At 44.2% G+C, this 20,589-nt stretch overlaps 1 protein-coding gene across 2 annotated transcripts in view; it reads left to right on the top strand.

Moving 5' to 3' along the window:
• The window catches only part of PKHD1 (PKHD1 ciliary IPT domain containing fibrocystin/polyductin), a 975,887-nt gene that overhangs the window by 57,581 nt on the left and 897,717 nt on the right, over positions 1 to 20,589 (top strand). For both annotated transcript variants that reach the window (XM_077489019.1, XM_077489018.1), the window contains exons 8-10: positions 161 to 235; positions 6,030 to 6,094; positions 18,251 to 18,290. In XM_077489019.1, the coding sequence (XP_077345145.1) occupies positions 161 to 235; positions 6,030 to 6,094; positions 18,251 to 18,290 (180 nt within the window). The remainder of the gene's footprint in view (positions 1 to 160; positions 236 to 6,029; positions 6,095 to 18,250; positions 18,291 to 20,589) is intronic.

Below are 20,589 nucleotides of genomic sequence, written 5' to 3'. Positions count from 1 at the left end.
ATTAATCGAGGAATTAATCTTTAATTTCCACAGCCCTAAAATATATATATATATATATATATATATGCACACTGTATATATGTATGTGTGTGTGTTGCAATATATATATAATATAGATATATAATATCATTCAATAACAGTATATGTGTGTGTCTTTCAGTCCTGTGATTATGAAATCTGAATGGGATGGATGGTCCTCACTCTGCTCGTTAGCAGACAAGATCTCTGACAGTATGTAAGTTATACAGGAATTTAAAATGTACTCCTTTCGGGTCACTTCACCCAAATCTGATAATCCAGTTTTAGGTGGATGCTTCTGATTTAAATGCATAACACAAAGACAACATTGCAGCTACAACTCCTAAATGTACACATTCTAAGGACCAACATGTTAAAGATGAACTCCTCTCTTCAGTCTTGCACAGTTGTACCTGCTCCTTTCCCGTACTGTAATTGCTTACTCCGATTTCACAGCACACTGAGAGCTTCTCACAATGTGCATTAGAAGCTGCAGCAAGTCAGATAATGCTTGCCTCATTTCTGGGCTGGAGAACATCCAGCATCATCTAACACTTTTCTCCCCCAGATTGACCATCCCTGGCCCGCCCCTTTTATTCATTGGATTTCAATTCTTTCATTCTCAGAGCTTTAAAGGGGAGTTCCCACTAAAAAAAATCTAACTAAAAGTCAGCAGCTACAAATACTGCAGCTGCTGTCTTTTAATAATCGGACACTTACCTGTCCCAGGGTCCAGCGATGCAGGGGATCAAAGTCCCGTTCGTCTCCCCCCCCGCTCAGCGGCGCCAGCATTTTAACTGTGGGGGCCCGGCTGTGGCTTCCCAGCCGGGTACCCACTGTGCATGCGCGAGCCACGCTGCGCACCGTGACTGGCTGCGCAGTCATCTGGGACCTGTCACGTGTCCCAGATGATTGCCTAGAGGGATGATTGCCTAGAGGGAGGGGGGAGAGGCGATCTCCCTTCCTGCACTGAGGGAAGTGACGTCAGGAGCCCAGGCACTGGAGGAGTCAGATTTCAAAAAGGAAAAGAGATGTGTAAATGCAAAACCCAATTGATGTGTAAAAGGCGTATTTAAGATGCAAAAGACATATAAATTAGCAAGTCCAATAAATGTGCAATAATGTCCATATATCAAAAATGAAAAATAAAGTAAAAAAAAAATAAGGATAAATTCCCAAAGTGACTGATGTGTACTCAAAAAAAATATATATAACAAACAGTCTATTTTCAATTCCAGTGCCAAAAATATATATGTGACTTTTCCGTGCTCCCCTCTTGTATTTGCACTCACCAGAGCGCCTTACCCCTGCAGGGGTGAAAGGTGTGTATTTGGGATATACTCATATCCCTGGTGAAATAGAAAAAACACAGTCACTTCCAGCGCTAATAGGTCTTAGCCCTTGTACACACGGTCGGAGAATATGTCGGAATGAATCTTATCGGACCGTGTCGTCAGATAATCCGACTGTGTGTGGTATGCATCGGACTGATTCCGTCCGAATATCCGTCCGACCCAATTTTCCAACATGTTGGAAATATTTCCCGACCAACTGGTCCGGACGGACCTAATCCGATCATGTGTAGAGCATTTTCATCAGACCAAGTGCCACGTATGCTCAGATCAAATTCCTACATCAAAGCTATTGGCTACTAGTCTGACTGTAGTCCCATCGTAACGAAATTACGTCATCACGTTCTGAAAGATGGGATTTTTCGCCAACTTGGCCCGACCGTGTGTATGCAACAGTTTCGGACACAATCCGTCGGACTAAATCCGACGGGCAAAATCCGACGGATTTGGTTGCCAAAATCTCCGACTGTGTGTACGTGGGCTTACAAGGTGTAGAGTAATAGATGTCAAATAAAATGGTGGCGTGAAAGGTATATATGGTATCCAAAACTTGGTGCATGCTGCCTTCCTCAAATGGGGTAATCTGAAAGGAACTACAAGAAAAACAGAAATATCCCTGGTGACCTGATCCCGGGGGCGAATCCTCCTCCACTGTCAAATCTTCTCCTGGAATCTTGGTCCCTCCTGGGGTGAGTGGTGTATCGTGGGGAATGGGCAGAAAGAAGTCCTCCTCTCTCCACTATGAACTAGGAGTATTCGGGCATCCACATGTAATTTTAGCAGAAAGAACGGACCCTCATAGCGTACCACCATAAAAAAAAAAAGTGTTTTTATTATAAAAATAAATATAAAGGCAATGTAGCCTAGTTAAAAAGTAGGGGAGCTCCAATTGCTCCAAATACCGTACACGGGATACATAAGACACTCTCGAGAGAAACCGGAAGTGCCGGAAATGACGTAGTGAGTACCAAATCCCGGCTTACACGTTTCGTCCTAAGACCTCCTCCATGACCACTGCTTTTATCAGGGCTGTAGGCTCCTGAGAGGAGCACCTAGGCAGGGAGCAGTAAGTACCCTGCTGGCCCCTCCTATCAGCTATGATCTACCTGAAATACAAAGTGAAGCACAGAGACCCAGTGATGACAATAAAGTGTCTCATGAAAACAGAAAAGGTTCATTTTAAAATTAATGAGCAGGAAAGGAGGAACTGGGGAAGTAAAAATATTATCAGATTAAACTTCATCTTTAAATTAGCCTTGTGTGTTACCAGTAGACCCTCTAATGATTGATCTATATATTTCTATTGGTGCATGCAGCAGCAATGTGCCTGTCGAATACCAATGTGCCTTTGCTGTGCCTTGGAGACTTCCTATGAAAATGTAATTTTAGAGCATCAAGCAAAAGCCTCCCACCATCACAGCCACAATACCATATGTGTGCCTCCCTGGGAATCCCCAGCATAGATGAAACACTGATATTATGGGCAAGATCAGCAAATGGAAAGGCAGGAGAAGCTCTCAGTGTAATCTGCATAATATAAATCCGGTGACTTTATAAAAAGGACATATCATAAAATATAATATAGATTGTAAGCTCTAAGGAGCAGGGCCCTCTCATTCCTCTTTAATTGATTTGTATTGTAACTGTACTGTCTTCCCCCTTTTTGCAAAGCACTGCGCAATTGATTGGCACTATAGAAATCCTGTATAATATAATATAATTTTTTTTTAAATGAATTAAACAGAAAATGTAACTTTTTTATAAGCAAATTTAGTAGTCCATTTTTAAAATGGTGGTATGGACTTATTATTGACAATACTGCTGCTTTATTAAAAAATACAAAAAGGCATTTATAAAGCACTTCGGTGTGATTTTGGTATTCAAAGCATGGGGAGCACACTTGAAATAAAGGTTATGTGACAGGCTCCACGCCACTGCCTACATTTTATTAATGAACCGCAGATGCAGGTCATGGTGTGGAGTAACATTGTGGTGTATGTTGGAGAGTGGAGCAATATCTATTCTCAGTTATAAGCTGGCCCCTATGTTTCAGTTTGCTCATTGCAACTAAATCACACTGTAATCACAAAATATCTCTCTTGTAAGCTGTTTATTGCTTCCTCACTCCTATCACAGCTCTCTAGTAATCTTTCAATAGCAACTGTGAAACCTCATATTTACCTTCATTCTCTTTAACTTCCCTCCTTTCACCATAAGCTGGAATAGTTTTTTTCTCCTGTTGGGTATTCGGATAGATCCAACACATGATGGTAATACGAGTTTTTACTACTGTAGTTAATGTAGGTTTGTTAGTGGAGGAAAGTTTGGCTTGGCTGAGATGCAGGCCTGGGTTGATTCTGGGTCAGGGCTGAGTGACTCAGGAAAGCTGGATGACACAGCAAGCAGCATCTCCTGTACCTCCCCCTTCTTTCTGGAACCTTGGAGAACCTTCCAGAAGTAGCGAGTGGAGACCCGGGGAGCTGCTTGGCATATTTATGAGGGCCCCAGCCGATCTCTAGAAAATGGGTTGACAGGGGGTGGGCCCTTCATAAATAGGCATGAGTCATGCCAGCAAGGGACAGTCAGGTTGAAAATGGAAAAGGAGTGCTGAGGAGGCTGTCAATGCCCCTTAAGGGTGCCCTCTAGTCTGAGGGGGGTGACCTTCGACCTGGGGCTTGGGGGCTGGATAGATCCTCCACAGCACACAAAGGAACCCCTTCCTGAAGGCACGGGAGTAAGGAGAAGACAGCAGGAGTGAGTCAGAATATCTGGGAGATCTCCTGAGGCATCAGCCGGGTAGACTTGTGAGTGTTGAGTCTGGAGGACTGTGGAGAGAGTGTCAGTCTGGAGGACTGTGGAGACGTTAGCCAGGATGGCTAGTGAAAGGGGCAGCTGCAACCAGGCGAGAAGAGGTGGGCTGGGATCAGTGACCAATTTCCAGTTAGTTCCCTAGAAAGTGGGAGCTGTGTCAGCCCATCTGCTCTTTAAGTCTAGGGGTTGTGCTTCCCTGTCTGTAATGGGCCTTTGCTACCAAAAATGATTACAGGGTGACATAGCTGGGTTCTGCATGCAAGAGTGTGCTGGAGGAAGAAGAGGAGCTATATATAGAACTGTATACAGGAGAAGTTGTCCCTGAAATTTGTTTAAAGTCGAGTAGGCATCCCATAACCTCCCATCCCTATCCAAGTTATTACCTTTAATAAAAATAAAAATAAGTCACAGACTATTCTCTGACTCTAGAGAGATTGTGGAATATCGGTGTGCCTGGCTGTGCAGGGTGGGGGATATCAGTTTCTTGTGGCTCCTTAAGGGGTGCGCTATGCTACATAGTTTTCACAGCTGCTATCTAAAGCTTGGTAAAGAGAGGTAATATAAGAGAGGGAGCAATAAAGAGTTTCCAACAGTCTCTATGCACAGTACTTTTTTAACACTTACATAGATTTTGCAAAATTCACCTTTTAAAAGTCAGTGATTCCTTGGCTGTATACAGGATGAACCAGCTATGCCCGGGCACCGTAAGGAGGGATCAAGGAAGTACACATTCTAAGTTTCATTCTACAAGTCCCTTCATGTAATGGGAAGTTGTGTACTCAATGGGTATGAATGTGGGCAGGATTTTTGGTGCAATGTCAGCAGATTAAAAGTGCAACAGTAATGATCTAATTTCTTTGTAATGCCGCTTTCTCCTCCTATCAGCATGCTTCTTTTCATCACATGAATTACAATGGTAGTAAATTCTTACGTTTTTTTTTACTTTCATGCATTCTATGCATTAAGTTAAAAAAAACTTTTGTGCTGCACGTGTCCCTCCTCACCTTCCTTATACTTACCTGGGCCCGATCCAGCAATGCGCATGAGAGTAGAAGCTCTCCTGGCTCTGTCCCACCCCACTGCACCGATAGATAGCAATGGCTCACTCTGTTGTCAATCAAACTTTTTGACGAGATAGCAGGGGCAGGGCCAGGTCACCCTGTTTGTGTTAATGGACACAGAGAAGGCAACGAGGCCTGCACAAGTGCCCCCATAGAAAGCAGCTTCCTATGGGGGCACTCACCAAAGAGGAGGAGCCAGGAGCGCTGGCGGGGGACACCAGAAGGAGAGGATTGGGGCTGCTTTGTGCAAAGCCATTGCACAGAGCACGTAAGTATAATATGTTTGTTATTTTAAAGGAAAAAAAAGGAACCTTTCATGTTACTTTAATTGGCTTCTTGTGCTGCTTCTTCCTTTCATATTTGAGCCCTGATGTAAAAAGGGCTGAGGAAAGGGCACATTGCTTGTAAAAAAATCCATTAAGGCCCCACTCAAGCTTCGCAAACTCATGTTCCCACTTGCAATTTTGTGTGATTCATTTTCACGCAGTTTCCGGCTGTCATGCATAGGACAGCCCATTTACTTAAATTGTGCATTGTACAATGTGCATTTGTTGCCCAAAAGAAGCTCCTTTTTGGGCGACAAGCTTCATGCAATTTTTAAAGCTGCATTTTGCCGTGATTGCAGCATTATGCGAAAATCGCAGCTAAAGACCAATATGTTTGGGGTGCCATTTAGAATGAATGTTATAAATAAAATATTGAAATGTCTATACTTCATACTACACAAAGCATTGAGTGTAATCTCTTGATATACTCTGTCACACTGCAGTATTTTTGTCTTTTCTAGGTACCCCATACATGTAGAGCATGGGAACGGAACCTTGCTTTGCAGGACGGAAGGGAACTATATTGGTGAGCAAATCTATATATTTGTTTAATTTCAACATCAAATTAAGGTAAATGTGAACCCTCACCTTGCAAAACAACCCATTCACAGAAATGAAAGGCAAAACATTCATATATATATATATATATATATATATATATATATATATATATATACATATATATATATATATACATATATATACATATATATATATATATATATATATATATATATATATATGAATGTTTTGCCTTGCCTTTCCTTTCCTATATATATATATATATATATATATATATATATATATATATATATATATACTATATTGTCAAAAGTATTGGGACACCTTACTTTACACGCACACAAACTTTAATGGCGTCCCAGTCTTAGTCCATATTGTTCGATATTAAGTTTGCCCACCCTTTGCAACTAACACAGCTTTGTGTTGGTCTATCACATAAAATCCCAATAAAATACATTTACGTTTTTGGTTATAACATGACAAAATGTGGAAATCTTCTTTTTGTTTACAAACTATTTTTATTTGGTACAAAATGTAGTACAAAGAGAATGCATAAATATGACAGAATAATAACGAGTCGAACATAAGAAAATTTTAGAAAAATAGTATACAATGCGGTAAATATATATTACCATAGTTGTAACAAAATGTGGAAATTTTCAAGGGCTATGAATACATTTTCAGGGCACTGTGTATGTGTTTATATATATATATATATATATATATATATATATCTCAAAAAAGTGAGTACACCCCTCACATTTTAGCATTTTTGTAAATATTTTATTCTTTTCATGTGACAACACTGAAGAGATTATACTTTTCTACAATGTAAAGTAGTGAGTGTACAGCTTGTATAACAGTGTAAATTTGCTGTGCCCTCAAAATATCTCAACACACAGCCATTAATGTCTAAGCCGCTGGCAACAGAAGTGAGTACACCCCTAAGGCCCAATTAGCCATTTTCCTCCCCAGTGTCATGTGACTTGTTACTGTTACAAGGTCTCAGGTGTGAATGGGGAACAGGTGTGTTCAATTTGGTGTTATCGCTCTCACTCTCTCATACTGGTCACTGGAAGTTCAACATGGCACCTCATGGCAAAGAACTCTCTGAGGATCTGAAAAAAAAAGAATTGTTGCTCTACATATGGCCTAGGCTATAAGAAGATTGCCAAGACCCTGAAACTAAGCTGCAGCACAGTGACCAAGACCATACAGAGGTTTAACAGGACAGGTTCCAGGTTCAGAACAGGCCTCACCATGGTCGTCCAAAGAAGTTGAGTGCACATACTCAGCGTCATATCCAGAGGTTGTCTTTGAGAAATTGACATATGAGTGCCGCCAGCATTGCTGCAGAGGTTGAAGGGGTGGAAGGTCAGCCTGTCAGTGCTCAGACCATGGGCCGCACACTGCATCAAATTGGTCTGCATGGCTGTCATCCCAGAAGGAAGCCTCTTCTAAAGATGATGCACTATTCCACTGACATCAACAATGGTGCACTATTCCTCCCACTGACACCAATGATGGGGCCCTGTTCCTTCCACTGTTACCAACAATGGGGCATTATTCCTCCCACTGATACCGACAATGGAGCACTATTCCTTTCACTTACACCATTGATGGGGCACTATTACTCCCACTAACACCAATGATAAGGTTCTATACCTCCCACTGGCATCAATGATGGAGCACTATTCCTTCTACAAACACCAATTATGGGGAAATAATTCCTCCCACAGATACCAACAATGGAGCACTATTCTTTCCACTGACACCAATGATGGGGAACTATTCTTCCCACAGATACATACAATGGGACACTATTCCTTCCATTGACACCAACAATGGGGCACAGTTCCTCTCACTAACACCAAGGATAGGGTACTATTCCCTCCACTGCCACCATCGATGAGGGGTTATTTCTCCCACTGATACCAACAATAAGACAGTATTCCTACCACTAATACCCATTATGGGGAACAATTTCTCCTCCTCAGGGCTTTTTTTCTCAGAGAATAGGTGCAGGAACTCCTCCTTATGAGTCACCCTTCGTCTCTGCCCCTCTACCCACCTCTGAGCACTGTTACTTGCCCCCCCCTACCCACCTCCTTTTAGAGAGTACAGAACCAAGTATCATTTTGTGCTACTAAATTGTATGGAATTTGATAAACTCCACCCAAGCAGCAACATACCCCACCACAGCAACAATAGATCCCCAGACACACAATGGCAGACTTCCCCCCAGCAACAATGGACCCCCCCTCAACAAAATACCACCCCAGCAACAATAGACTCCCACAAAAAAAATAGATGCCCCAGCAGTCAGCATCAATTGACCCTCCAGCACACCTTGCCATAGAATACATTCAGTGCTGGAGGTGCCGGAACTGCGTTCCCCCACGTTCCCGCTGAAAAAAAGCCCTGCTCCTCCTACTGACCACAGGTGCCATGTATTTTTTTTACTTCCATTGACCACAGCCTGGCCTCTTAAAGTTTGAAGGATGGTAACCTGAACCTTTGCGTAAAAAGTTTGGAGACCTCTGCCGTAGAGGATTTCTGGTAGCTACCTTTGCAGCGAAATCCAAAGTCTACCCTAAAGTATTATGAGTTGAAAGTAACATTTGTATCTGGGGGTGAAAAACATGCTCACACGAGCACAGTGTTTCTGCCCGGTCTCGAACCGGGGACCTTTCGCGTGTTAGGCGAACGTGATAACCACTACACTACAGAAACCACCTGCTATGTGCTTGCTTCTGTCATGGATTAGTGGAGTACTGACCACCTGTTTAGTCTTCTTTGATTCTGGTTATTTGATCAGTGTAGTCCTTTTTACCATTTAACGCTTGCTTCTCTGTACATTTAGAACATTTCCTGCATGCTGAAATTTAGCCTGCTGTGACCTGTCATTTTTTATCCAAGGCAACCCATTGAAGACGTTCCCAGCGTGACGTATTGCATTGTAAACAACCCTGCATTTTCTTTCAATCACGTTTGCTGAGCCTTTTGCCATAGTACACAGCACACAGGCATTGTAACCAGAACGAGAGCCACATCATATATTATAGAAATAGTGGTGGGCCAAAAAAAAACATTTTTTATTAAATGAACATATCAAATTTAAATAAATGAATATGTTTGCTTAGATTTTTTTTTTCAATCAAAATGATATAATTTTCGAAAAACAGAGAAAAAAATTTCACTAAAGCAAAGCAAAGGATATCCAGATCAGAGCCCCTTGCATCTGATTTTCCATCAGAACCCCCTTACATCTGATTTTCCATCTGAGCCCCCTTACATCTGATTCTCCATCTGAGCCCCCTTACATCTGATTCTCCATCGAACCCCCTTACATCTGATTCTCCATCGAACCCCCTTACATCTGATTCTCCATCGAACCCCCTTACATCTGATTCTCCATCGGAGCCCCTTACATCTGATTCTCCATTGGAGCCCCCTTACATCTGATTCTCCATTGGAGGCCCTTACATCTGATTCTCCATCTGAGCCCCCTTACATCTGATTCTCCATCGGAGCCCCTTACATCTGATTCTCCATCGGAGCCCTCTTACATCTGATTCTCCATCGGAGCCCCCTTACATCTGATTCTCCATCTGAGCCCCCTTACATCTGATTCTCCATCGGAACCCCCTTACATCTGATTCTCCATCTGAGCCCCCTTACATCTGATTCTCCATCTGAGCCCCCTTACATCTGATTCTCCATCGGAGCCCCCTTACATCTGATTCTCCATCTGAGCCCCCTTACATCTGATTCTCCATCTGAGCCCCCTTACATCTGATTCTCCATCTGAGCCCCCTTACATCTGATTCTACATCGGAGCCCCTTACATCTGATTCTCCATCGGAGCCCCTTACATCTGATTCTCCATCTGAGCCCCCTTACATCTGATTCTCCATCTGAGCCCCCTTACATCTGATTCTCCATCTGAGCCCCTTACATCTGATTCTCCATCTGAGCCCCCTTACATCTGATTCTCCATCTGAGCCCCTTACATCTGATTCTCCATCTGAGCCCCCTTACATCTGATTCTCCATCTGAGCCCCCTTACATCTGATTCTCCATCTGAGCCCCCTTACATCTGATTCTACATCGGAGCCCCTTACATCTGATTCTCCATCGGAGCCCCTTACATCTGATTCTCCATCTGAGCCCCCTTACATCTGATTCTCCATCTGAGCCCCCTTACATCTGATTCTCCATCTGAGCCCCCTTACATCTGATTCTCCATCTGAGCCCCCTTACATCTGATTCTCCATCTGAGCCCCTTACATCTGATTCTCCATCTGAGCCCCCTTACATCTGATTCTCCATCTGAGCCCCCTTACATCTGATTCTCCATCTGAGCCCCCTTACATCTGATTCTCCATCTGAGCCCCCTTACATCTGATTCTCCATCGGAGCCCCTTACATCTGATTCTCCATTGGAGCCCCCTTACATCTGATTCTCCATCTGAGCCCCCTTACATCTGATTCTCCATCGGAGCCCCCTTACATCTGATTCTCCATCGGAGCCCCCTTACATCTGATTCTCCATCGGAGCCCCCTTACATCTGATTCTCCATCTGAGCCCCCTTACATCTGATTCTCCATCGGAGGCCCTTACATCTGATTCTCCATCTGAGCCCCCTTACATCTGATTCTCCATCGGAGCCCCCTTACATCTGATTCTCCATCGGAGCCCCCTTACATCTGATTCTCCATCGGAGCCCCCTTACATCTGATTCTCCATCGGAGGCCCTTACATCTGATTCTCCATCTGAGCCCCCTTACATCTGATTCTCCATCGGAGCCCCCTTACATCTGATTCTCCATCTGAGCCCCTTACATCTGATTCTCCATCTGAGCCCCTTACATCTGATTCTCCATCGGAGCCCCCTTACATCTGATTCTCCATCTGAGCCCCCTTACATCTGATTCTCCATCGGAGCCCCTTACATCTGATTCTCCATCTGAGCCCCCTTACATCTGATTCTCCATCGGAGCCCCCTTACATCTGATTCTCCATCTGAGCCCCCTTACATCTGATTCTCCATCGGAGCCCCCTTACATCTGATTCTCCATCTGAGCCCCCTTACATCTGATTCTCCATCTGAGCCCCCTTACATCTGATTCTCCATCGGAGCCCCCTTACATCTGATTCTCCATCTGAGCCCCCTTACATCTGATTCTCCATCGGAGCCCCCTTACATCTGATTCTCCATCTGAGCCCCCTTACATCTGATTCTCCATCTGAGCCCCCTTACATCTGATTCTCCATCGGAGCCCCCTTACATCTGATTCTCCATCTGAGCCCCCTTATATCTGATTCTCCATCGGAGGCCCTTACATCTGATTCTCCATCTGAGCCCCCTTACATCTGATTCTCCATCGGAGCCCCCTTACATCTGATTCTCCATCTGAGCCCCCTACATCTGATTCTCCATCTGAGCCCCCTTACATCTGATTCTCCATCTGAGCCCCCTTACATCTGATTCTCCATCGGAACCCCCTTACATCTGATTCTCCATCGGTGCCCCTTACATCTGATTCTCCATCTGAGCCCCCTTACATCTGATTCTCCATCGGAGCCCCCTTACATCTGATTCTCCATCAGAGCCCCCTTACATCTGATTCTCCATCGGAGCCCCTTACATCTGATTCTCCATTGGAGCCCCCTTACATCTGATTCTCCATCTGAGCCCCCTTACATCTGATTCTCCATCTGAGCCCCCTACATCTGATTCTCCATCTGAGCCCCCTTACATCTGATTCTCCATCTGAGCCCCCTTACATCTGATTCTCCATCTGAGCCCCCTTACATCTGATTCTCCATCTGAGCCCCCTTACATCTGATTCTCCATCGGAGCCCCTTACATCTGATTCTCCATTGGAGCCCCCTTACATCTGATTCTCCATCTGAGCCCCCTTACATCTGATTCTCCATCGGAGCCCCCTTACATCTGATTCTCCATCTGAGCCCCTTACATCTGATTCTCCATCGGAGCCCCCTTACATCTGATTCTCCATCTGAGCCCCCTTACATCTGATTCTCCATCGGAGCCCCTTACATCTGATTCTCCATCTGAGCCCCCTTACATCTGATTCTCCATCGGAGCCCCCTTACATCTGATTCTCCATCTGAGCCCCCTTACATCTGATTCTCCATCGGAGCCCCCTTACATCTGATTCTCCATCTGAGCCCCCTTACATCTGATTCTCCATCTGAGCCCCCTTACATCTGATTCTCCATCTGAGCCCCCTTACATCTGATTCTCCATCGAACCCCCTTGCATCTTATTCTCCATCAAACCCCCTTACATCTGATTCTCCATTGAACCCCCTTACATCTGATTCTCCATTGAACCCCCTTACATCTGATTCTCCATCAGAGCCCCTTACATCTGATTCTCCATTGGAGCCCCCTTACATCTGATTCTCCATTGAACCCCCTTACATCTGATTCTCCATTGAACCCCCTTACATCTGATTCTCCATTGAACCCCCTTACATCTGATTCTCCATTGAACCCCCTTACATCTGATTCTCCATCGGAGCCCCCTTACATCTGATTCTCCATCTGAGCCCCTTACATCTGATTCTCCATCGGAGCCCCCTTACATCTGATTCTCCATCTGAGCCCCCTTACATCTGATTCTCCATCGGAGCCCCTTACATCTGATTCTCCATCTGAGCCCCCTTACATCTGATTCTCCATCGGAGCCCCCTTACATCTGATTCTCCATCTGAGCCCCCTTACATCTGATTCTCCATCGGAGCCCCCTTACATCTGATTCTCCATCTGAGCCCCCTTACATCTGATTCTCCATCTGAGCCCCCTTACATCTGATTCTCCATCGGAGCCCCCTTACATCTGATTCTCCATCTGAGCCCCCTTACATCTGATTCTCCATCTGAGCCCCCTTACATCTGATTCTCCATCTGAGCCCCCTTACATCTGATTCTCCATCTGAGCCCCCTTACATCTGATTCTCCATCTGAGCCCCCTTACATCTGATTCTCCATCTGAGCCCCCTTACATCTGATTCTCCATCGGAGCCCCTTACATCTGATTCTCCATCTGAGCCCCCTTACATCTGATTCTCCATCGGAGCCCCCTTACATCTGATTCTCCATCTGAGCCCCCTTACATCTGATTCTCCATCGGAGCCCCCTTACATCTGATTCTCCATCTGAGCCCCCTTACATCTGATTCTCCATCGGAGCCCCCTTACATCTGATTCTCCATCTGAGCCCCCTTACATCTGATTCTCCATCTGAGCCCCCTTACATCTGATTCTCCATCTGAGCCCCCTTACATCTGATTCTCCATCTGAGCCCCCTTACATCTGATTCTCCATCGAACCCCCTTGCATCTTATTCTCCATCAAACCCCCTTACATCTGATTCTCCATTGAACCCCCTTACATCTGATTCTCCATTGAACCCCCTTACATCTGATTCTCCATTGAACCCCCTTACATCTGATTCTCCATCAGAGCCCCTTACATCTGATTCTCCATTGGAGCCCCCTTACATCTGATTCTCCATTGAACCCCCTTACATCTGATTCTCCATTGAACCCCCTTACATCTGATTCTCCATCAGAGCCCCCTTACATTTGATAGACTTGCAGCTTACACAATTGAAGATTTGCGTCACGAGGTGTGACGTCACGCGTAGGGACAGGGAAGGACGCTCTATACTGATTCACACTACACGAGTTCGCTGCTCGTCGGATAAAAGCTGTTTTAAAGAGATCTCTTTTGTGAGTACCCTATGCTTATTGCTAATAAAAATTGGATACATTTTACAAAACCTACTACACTATGGTTTGCTTTCTCTGATTAAAATGGGTTCTATGGAGATAAATTAAAGGAGGAGAGTGGAGCTGGAGAGAGGAGCCTTAAAGGGACCTGTGCTGTGACCATCTTCTTGCCACATGTGATTTTATAAAGAAAGGGAAGGAGAAGTGTGGATCCAGAGAGAGGAGCCTTAAAGGGACCCTCACCTATACCCTTTTGCCTCCTTGCCTTGAGGTAAGGGGCCATTACTTACTTAAGACCCCTTTCACACCAGGGCGTTTTGCAGGCGCTATAGCGTTAGAAATAGCGCCTGCAATCCGCCCTAAAGAAGCTGCACCGAGGGTTTTCACACTACAGAGGTGCGCTGGCAGGACGTCAGAAAAAAGTCCTGCCAGCAGGTTCTTTGGAGCGGTGAAGGAGCGGTGTGTTTACCACTCCTCCACCGCTGCTCCCCATTGAAATCAATGGGGCATCGCTGTAATACCGCCGGGAAAACGCCGCTATTGCGGCGTATTGCCGGCGGTTTTAACCCTTTCGCGGCCGCTAGCGGGGGGGTAAAAGTGCCCCGCTAGCGGCCGAAATGCGCTGCAAATCCGGCAGTAAAAGTTTTACCGCCGACGCAATGGGTGGTGTGATGTGAAAGGGGTCTTAGTGTGCTGGCACAGTGAGGAGAGCACTGGGAAGTGGTTACTGGATTCGTATGCACATTGGTTGTCACAGAAAAGCACGTGCACTTTAAGAGACGCTTTTTCTCTTCCTTCTTTGAACTTTGGTTTCCATTTTTACATCTAATATTTTTACACGCTCTGCTTTCTACTAGCTCTGTAGTGTGTTTACTTATACAGTTTATTATTATTCATTCATTGTTTACTACATATTTTTTGGACTTTTATAGATTTTTTTTATTTCAGATACCTTGCAGTTTTGTGGTCAGTACATGGGACCATTTTATACTCACCACTGAAGTTTCACATGCATAATTTGTTTTCAGAGGCATTCACTTATGCTCAAATTTTCTTTTCAAAATATTTGATAAATATTTCACATTATTATATTGTTTTTGGATCATCTATACCTTTGTGTATTAACACCTCTGTAGGGTGTTTACAATCTGTCACTTTGCACTTTATATTTATTTTGGCACTTTATTTATATATTCTACTATATTTTACACTGTTATATATCACTATTGTTTTTAATACTACCCAACACCGGGTAATATATGATGCAAGCAGATAGCTCCTAGTTCTATTTAGCACTTTGAAGTAGTTGCACTTACCTTATGAGCACGTGGCACTTTCTTTCACAGGATATTGATGCTATTTAAACACATATAGTCCAACTTTTGAAGAGTTATATGTATGTATAAGCTGCCTCTGTAGTGCGTTTACTTATATGTTTTTTTATATTTTTTTGTTTACTGATTTTTCTGTTGTCCAATTGGTACTACATTGGATTATAATGCGATAATATCTAACACTAATACACCTCTGGTAGTCTTATATACACCCAACATTATTGGGTGTTAGCCCCTCTGCAAGTGTGTTTATAGTTGTTCACAGTGCATTTTAATAATATATTTTTTCCCTGGCACCTTATTTTATTGATTTTTCTACAAAATACCCACACTACAATGAATTTCAAGCCATATATAGAACTACCTAGAGTATATCGTACATCTAAATATCATATTTTCCCTTTATACGATTTGAGAGTCATTTATACGTTATTAGATAGAGTAGAAGATCTAACAGTCCCCTCCTTATAATAGAGTAAGAATAGCACGTTCACCAACTTTCCTCATATTACTTCCTCTAGTGGACATGGTTTGGTCCATATCGGTGTATGCAGCTATTCATATAAATAACCTTTACTAGTGAGCAGAGCAGGAATAACCATTTAGTATTGATTGAAGATTTGCGCCTATGTGTTTGTTGTTTGCACCTTTGCACAGGCTATTTGCACATATTGCTTTATTGCACATTTGCTATTTTGCACAATTGTCATTTTTGCACATTGTTTTCCACTACTGCGTATTGTATATGTAGCGCTGGCTCCTGAAGAGCACGCGCTATATGTTTTTTTCTATTTAAAATTAAATTTGGGTTTGAGTTGGGTTTTAGGGTCAATTATACCAAATTATGGTTTCAGTACCAGTTTAGCTGGATTGAACTGGGTTCTGCTTGGCCACAGGTGTCGCTGTCACCACTGGCAAGTGTGAGAACGCAGTTTAGCTATGCGTATTGAGTGCCATTCTTTCTCGGAACCAGCCCAGTGGGAGTGTCATCTTGCTGTGCATTCTGGGAGAAGGTACTTAAGGTACTGACATCACGTGGTTCTGGGTTCCGATCCAGAAGATCTTTCTGTCTGTTTGGTCCTGATCCCCCTGACCGGCCCCCGTGGCCCTCATGGCCTTGGGTGCGGATCCATCCAATTCCGAGTCTCGGTGCTGGCTAGCCCGAGGCAAAGTAACTGAGAGGAGGATTCAAAGGTGGACCGGTGCCATCTCATCTGTGGAGAGGCCCAGCAACTGGAGAAGCAACCAGGGGAGGACTCTTCGGGAGAAGGCCACGCTGAAGGCTGGCTTCTCAGAAGGAGCCTGGAGGCTCAGTTGAAAGACACCAAGTGAATCTAAACTCATACGGTATCGCTGGACCGGCTGCAAGATACTGATACCATATGAGGGCTCTCTAAATGTATCTACATCCTTCAGTTACATTCAAGTCTGTGGCAGAGACTTTGTTCACAAGTGTTCTACATCCAAGTCTGTGGCAGAGACTTTGCTTTACTTAAACACTCTATCGGCTGCTAGGCCTAGTGGGAGGAGATCTATCCGGTAGCTGTGAGAATCCAGTTGTGAGCTGTAATTCTCTGGATTTCTATAGTGAGAGACTTCCTCTCTTTTGCAGTTCCAAGAGTACCTGAAGTTCCTACCCGGCCCTCTACCCTTCATTGAGAGACTTTTATGTCTACTTGTTGTCAAATAAATATCCCAAAAGTGGATCCAGTGTCAGTTTCTGCAGTTCTTTGGGCCATCTACCTCGGGAAACCCCTAGACCAGGGATATGCAATTAGCGGACCTCCAGCTGTTGTAGAACTACAAGTCCCATGAGGCATAGCAAGACTCTGACAGCCACAAGCATGACACCCACAGGCAGAGGCATGATGGGACTTGTAGTTTTGCAACAGCTGGAGGTCCGCTAATAGCATATCCCTGCCCTAGACGTACACAAGGTCAAGAAGGTAACAGTAAGCACAATCAAACCAGCTGCTCCTTCGGGGGTCAGTGCTACATATATTTTACAGTGGTATTAGCAATTTATCTATGCACTTTGCACTGCCCTGACTACTGTTTGGAATTCATCTTTTAATCTATTTAATTTTACGATTTTGTATCCACATTGTCGATTTATCCCTATTAAAACTTTCTATATACTGCCACCTTTAGCAGTGACATTTTTTTTTCACTCTGTTGGGAACAGCGCAGCACCACCTTTCTTTGATTCTATTTACTACGGGTAGGGTTTGACCCTTATTCGGTGCCTGCAGCAGTTCCATTACCCTCCTTATATGGTAGCACAGGAATATCTATACACTGCGAGCCAGGCCTTCTTGTCCAACATCAGTGCCTGACCTCACAAATGCACTTCTGGAAGAATGGTCAAACATTCCCATAGACACACTCCTAAACCTTGTGGACAGCCTTCCCAGAAGAGTTGAAGCTGTTATGCCCTGTACACGCGGTCGGAAATTCCGGCGGAAAAGGTCCGATCGGATTATATTGTCGGAAAATCGAATTGTGTGTGGGCTCTATCGGAATTTTTCCGTCGGAAATTCCGATGGAAAACATTTGAGAGCAGGATCTAAAATTTTCCGCCAAAAAAATACGATTGGACTTTTTCCGATCGTTTGTAGAGAATTCCGACGGACAAAGTGCCACGCATGCTCAGATCAAATTACGAGACCAAAGCTATTGGCTACTAGCCTCTACGTAGTCCCATCGTATGCAACGAACGTCACCACGTTCCAAACGATCGGATTTTCCGTCAATTTTGTCCGACCGTGTGTATGTAACACCAGTTTCGAACAAAATCCGGCGGGAAAAATCCAACGGATTTTGTGGTCGGAATGTCCAACTGTGTGTACAGGGCATTATAGTTGCAAAGGGTGGGCCAACTCAATATTGAACCCTACGGACTAAGACTGGGATGCCATTAAATTTCATGTGTGTGTAAAGGCAGGTGTCCCAATACTTATTCGTAGAGAAAGTGCATTGGTCCTTGGTGATTTGTTTTTTCATTTTGTTGCTTTCAGTTTTTTCAAGCTTGTGCTAACCAATATATTTTTGTCTCTTATAGGATCCCAGAATTTGACTTTTTCTGTATCCAATAAAGGAAGGTATGTTGTTTTGTCTTTGTACAGGCTTCTTCTACTGTCTGTCTGATGGTTTCCTTCTTCTGCTGGACTACCATGATGTCAGCTCTGCAGTTCTCATAGAACCCGGTGGTACAGTCGTATCTTCCCCTCCCTCTCCTCCTGGCTATGGAAAAAATGAAACACGGAGCTGTTTGTTTTGTGAATGGCCAGGAGGAGAGGGATGTAAAGATATGAATGTAGCATTGGGGTCTATGTAACGCTTGTATCCATAGTGGCCCAGAAGCAGAGCAGGAGCTGCACTTCCCCGGCATGTAAACCAGAAGATTTGAATAATGTTGTAGACAGGGGGCCGTCTTTAATATTGATTGGATCCTGGAAAAATTTTTTGTTGGGGGCCCCCCCATGCAATTTCTACCTGGTCTGAGACAATACAATAGCAGCTAGACTTAAAATCAATTTATTGTATCAGATCAGGCAGCAATTGTGATTGGTTGCCAGTGGTTACAGCATCTCATTACTGCTTAATGACTGGTTGCTAGAGGTTACAGCACACATTACGGCTCACTGATTAGTTGCTAGAGGTTACAGCAAATGATTTCTGCTTGTTAATTGGTTTCTAGAAATTACTGTATAGTAATACTGCTCACTGATTGGTTGCTAGAAGTTACAGTACATCATCTCCTCACTGCAGGGGAGCATGATACACATATGAATGCCACCTTTATTTACATATCAATGCAGCTGGCCGCAGCTATTTATTAGTAATGCTGCCGCTATTTACACATGAATGCCGGTTATTTACATGTAAACACAGGGTCTGCAGGTGAGTCATCTGTACACAACAATAGGGCAGAGCAGGACAGAATTAGTACCAGCACTTCACACTGGGATATCGGGACACAGCACAGGACTAAAACTTCAAGGGACAAGGGAATTTAAACTGGAATAGTTGGCAAGTATGAAGCAGCTGCTTTGGGCCCCACAACAATGACAGGGCCCAGGGCAGCTGCCCCTTTTGCCCTGCCTTAAAGACGGCCCTGGTTGTAGAAAGTCAACATGGCGGGGGTGTCTGTTCAGACGACTGAGTCTATATCTTCTTCCGGGTAAGTTTAAAGTGACTGTAAGGGTAATTTTTTTTCTTTTTTAAATAGCAAACATGTCATACTTACCTCCACTGTGCAGCTAATTTTGCACAGAATGGCCCTAGACATCCTCTGGGTCCCTTGGCGGCTCTCACGACTCCTCCCCGCATCAGATAACCCCCTAGGAGAAATGTTCTCCTGGGGGGGGGATACCTTGCGGGCGCGCTACCATAGAGGCCAAATGCAGGACTCAGCCCGCGTCATTGGATATGATTGACAGCAGCAGGAGCCAGTGGCTGCGCTGCTATTAATCTATCCAATCAAGAGTCGGAAGCCCGTGGAGAGAGACAGCCATAAACATAGGATGCATTAAGGTGAAAAAAACACAAACCTTTACAACCCCTTTAGGCTTTAAAGTATATCTACAGCTATGTTCTATTATGGACAGGGTAAGTAAAATGTTGTTGCTGTCTGTGTCCCAATTTCAATTCACTTCCATCCTGGAGACACAACAGTCTGAGACAGTTGTGCAACGGATGCAGTGTCAGGCCCTGGCCCCCCTCCCCAACTTGTGATAAATGACTCGTCAGACTCACACTGCTGTCACTGATAGACAACAATGACACTCTCAGCCTCCACCTGTAATTTGCTTTGTCTATTAAAGAGGAGCTGCAGACTGTTCACATAATTTGTAATAAAAACATCTTTGCCATTCTGAAGCTTCCCTCCAACCACTTTGCTTAATACTGTGATTCTGTACTTGCCAAATATGCTGCAGAAAACCCCCTCCATTGAATCTGGCTGCAGCCATTTTAACTGTGGGCAGCTGAAGCTGCTGCCTGTTCACTTTCTGGATTTACACAGAGGCACACCTCCAGCTCTGCAGCTCTGCAGCTTTCATTGTCCCTCTTATGACTTATCTCCCCCCTTCCTGGAAAACTCTCATGAGAGTGAGAGAGAGATATGCATGATGTCATCTTGTTCATTTCAGACAAGAAACATAAAGTGGGCTGTATAAGGTATTTACTGGCAGAATATTTTTTTTACTATCCAAAGTTAAAGTGGTTGTAAACCCACAAACCAAAAAAAACTGAAAGACAAAGGCATAATGAGCTAGTATGCATAGCATACTAGCTCATTATGTATTACTTACCTTAGATCGAAGCCCCTGCAGAAGTTCTCATTTACCGATCCGGCCGGCGACATTGCTCCTAGAGTTACTTCCAGGTACCGCAGGC

The sequence above is a fragment of the Lithobates pipiens genome, unplaced genomic scaffold, assembly GCF_037356315.1.
Source record: "Lithobates pipiens isolate NorthernLeopardFrog02 unplaced genomic scaffold, aLitPip1_a1.2 Scaffold_18, whole genome shotgun sequence".
Taxonomy (NCBI): Eukaryota; Metazoa; Chordata; class Amphibia; order Anura; family Ranidae; genus Lithobates; species Lithobates pipiens.
The sequence above is the reverse complement of the archived record's forward strand: the minus strand, read 5'-3'. Positions and strand labels throughout refer to the sequence as shown.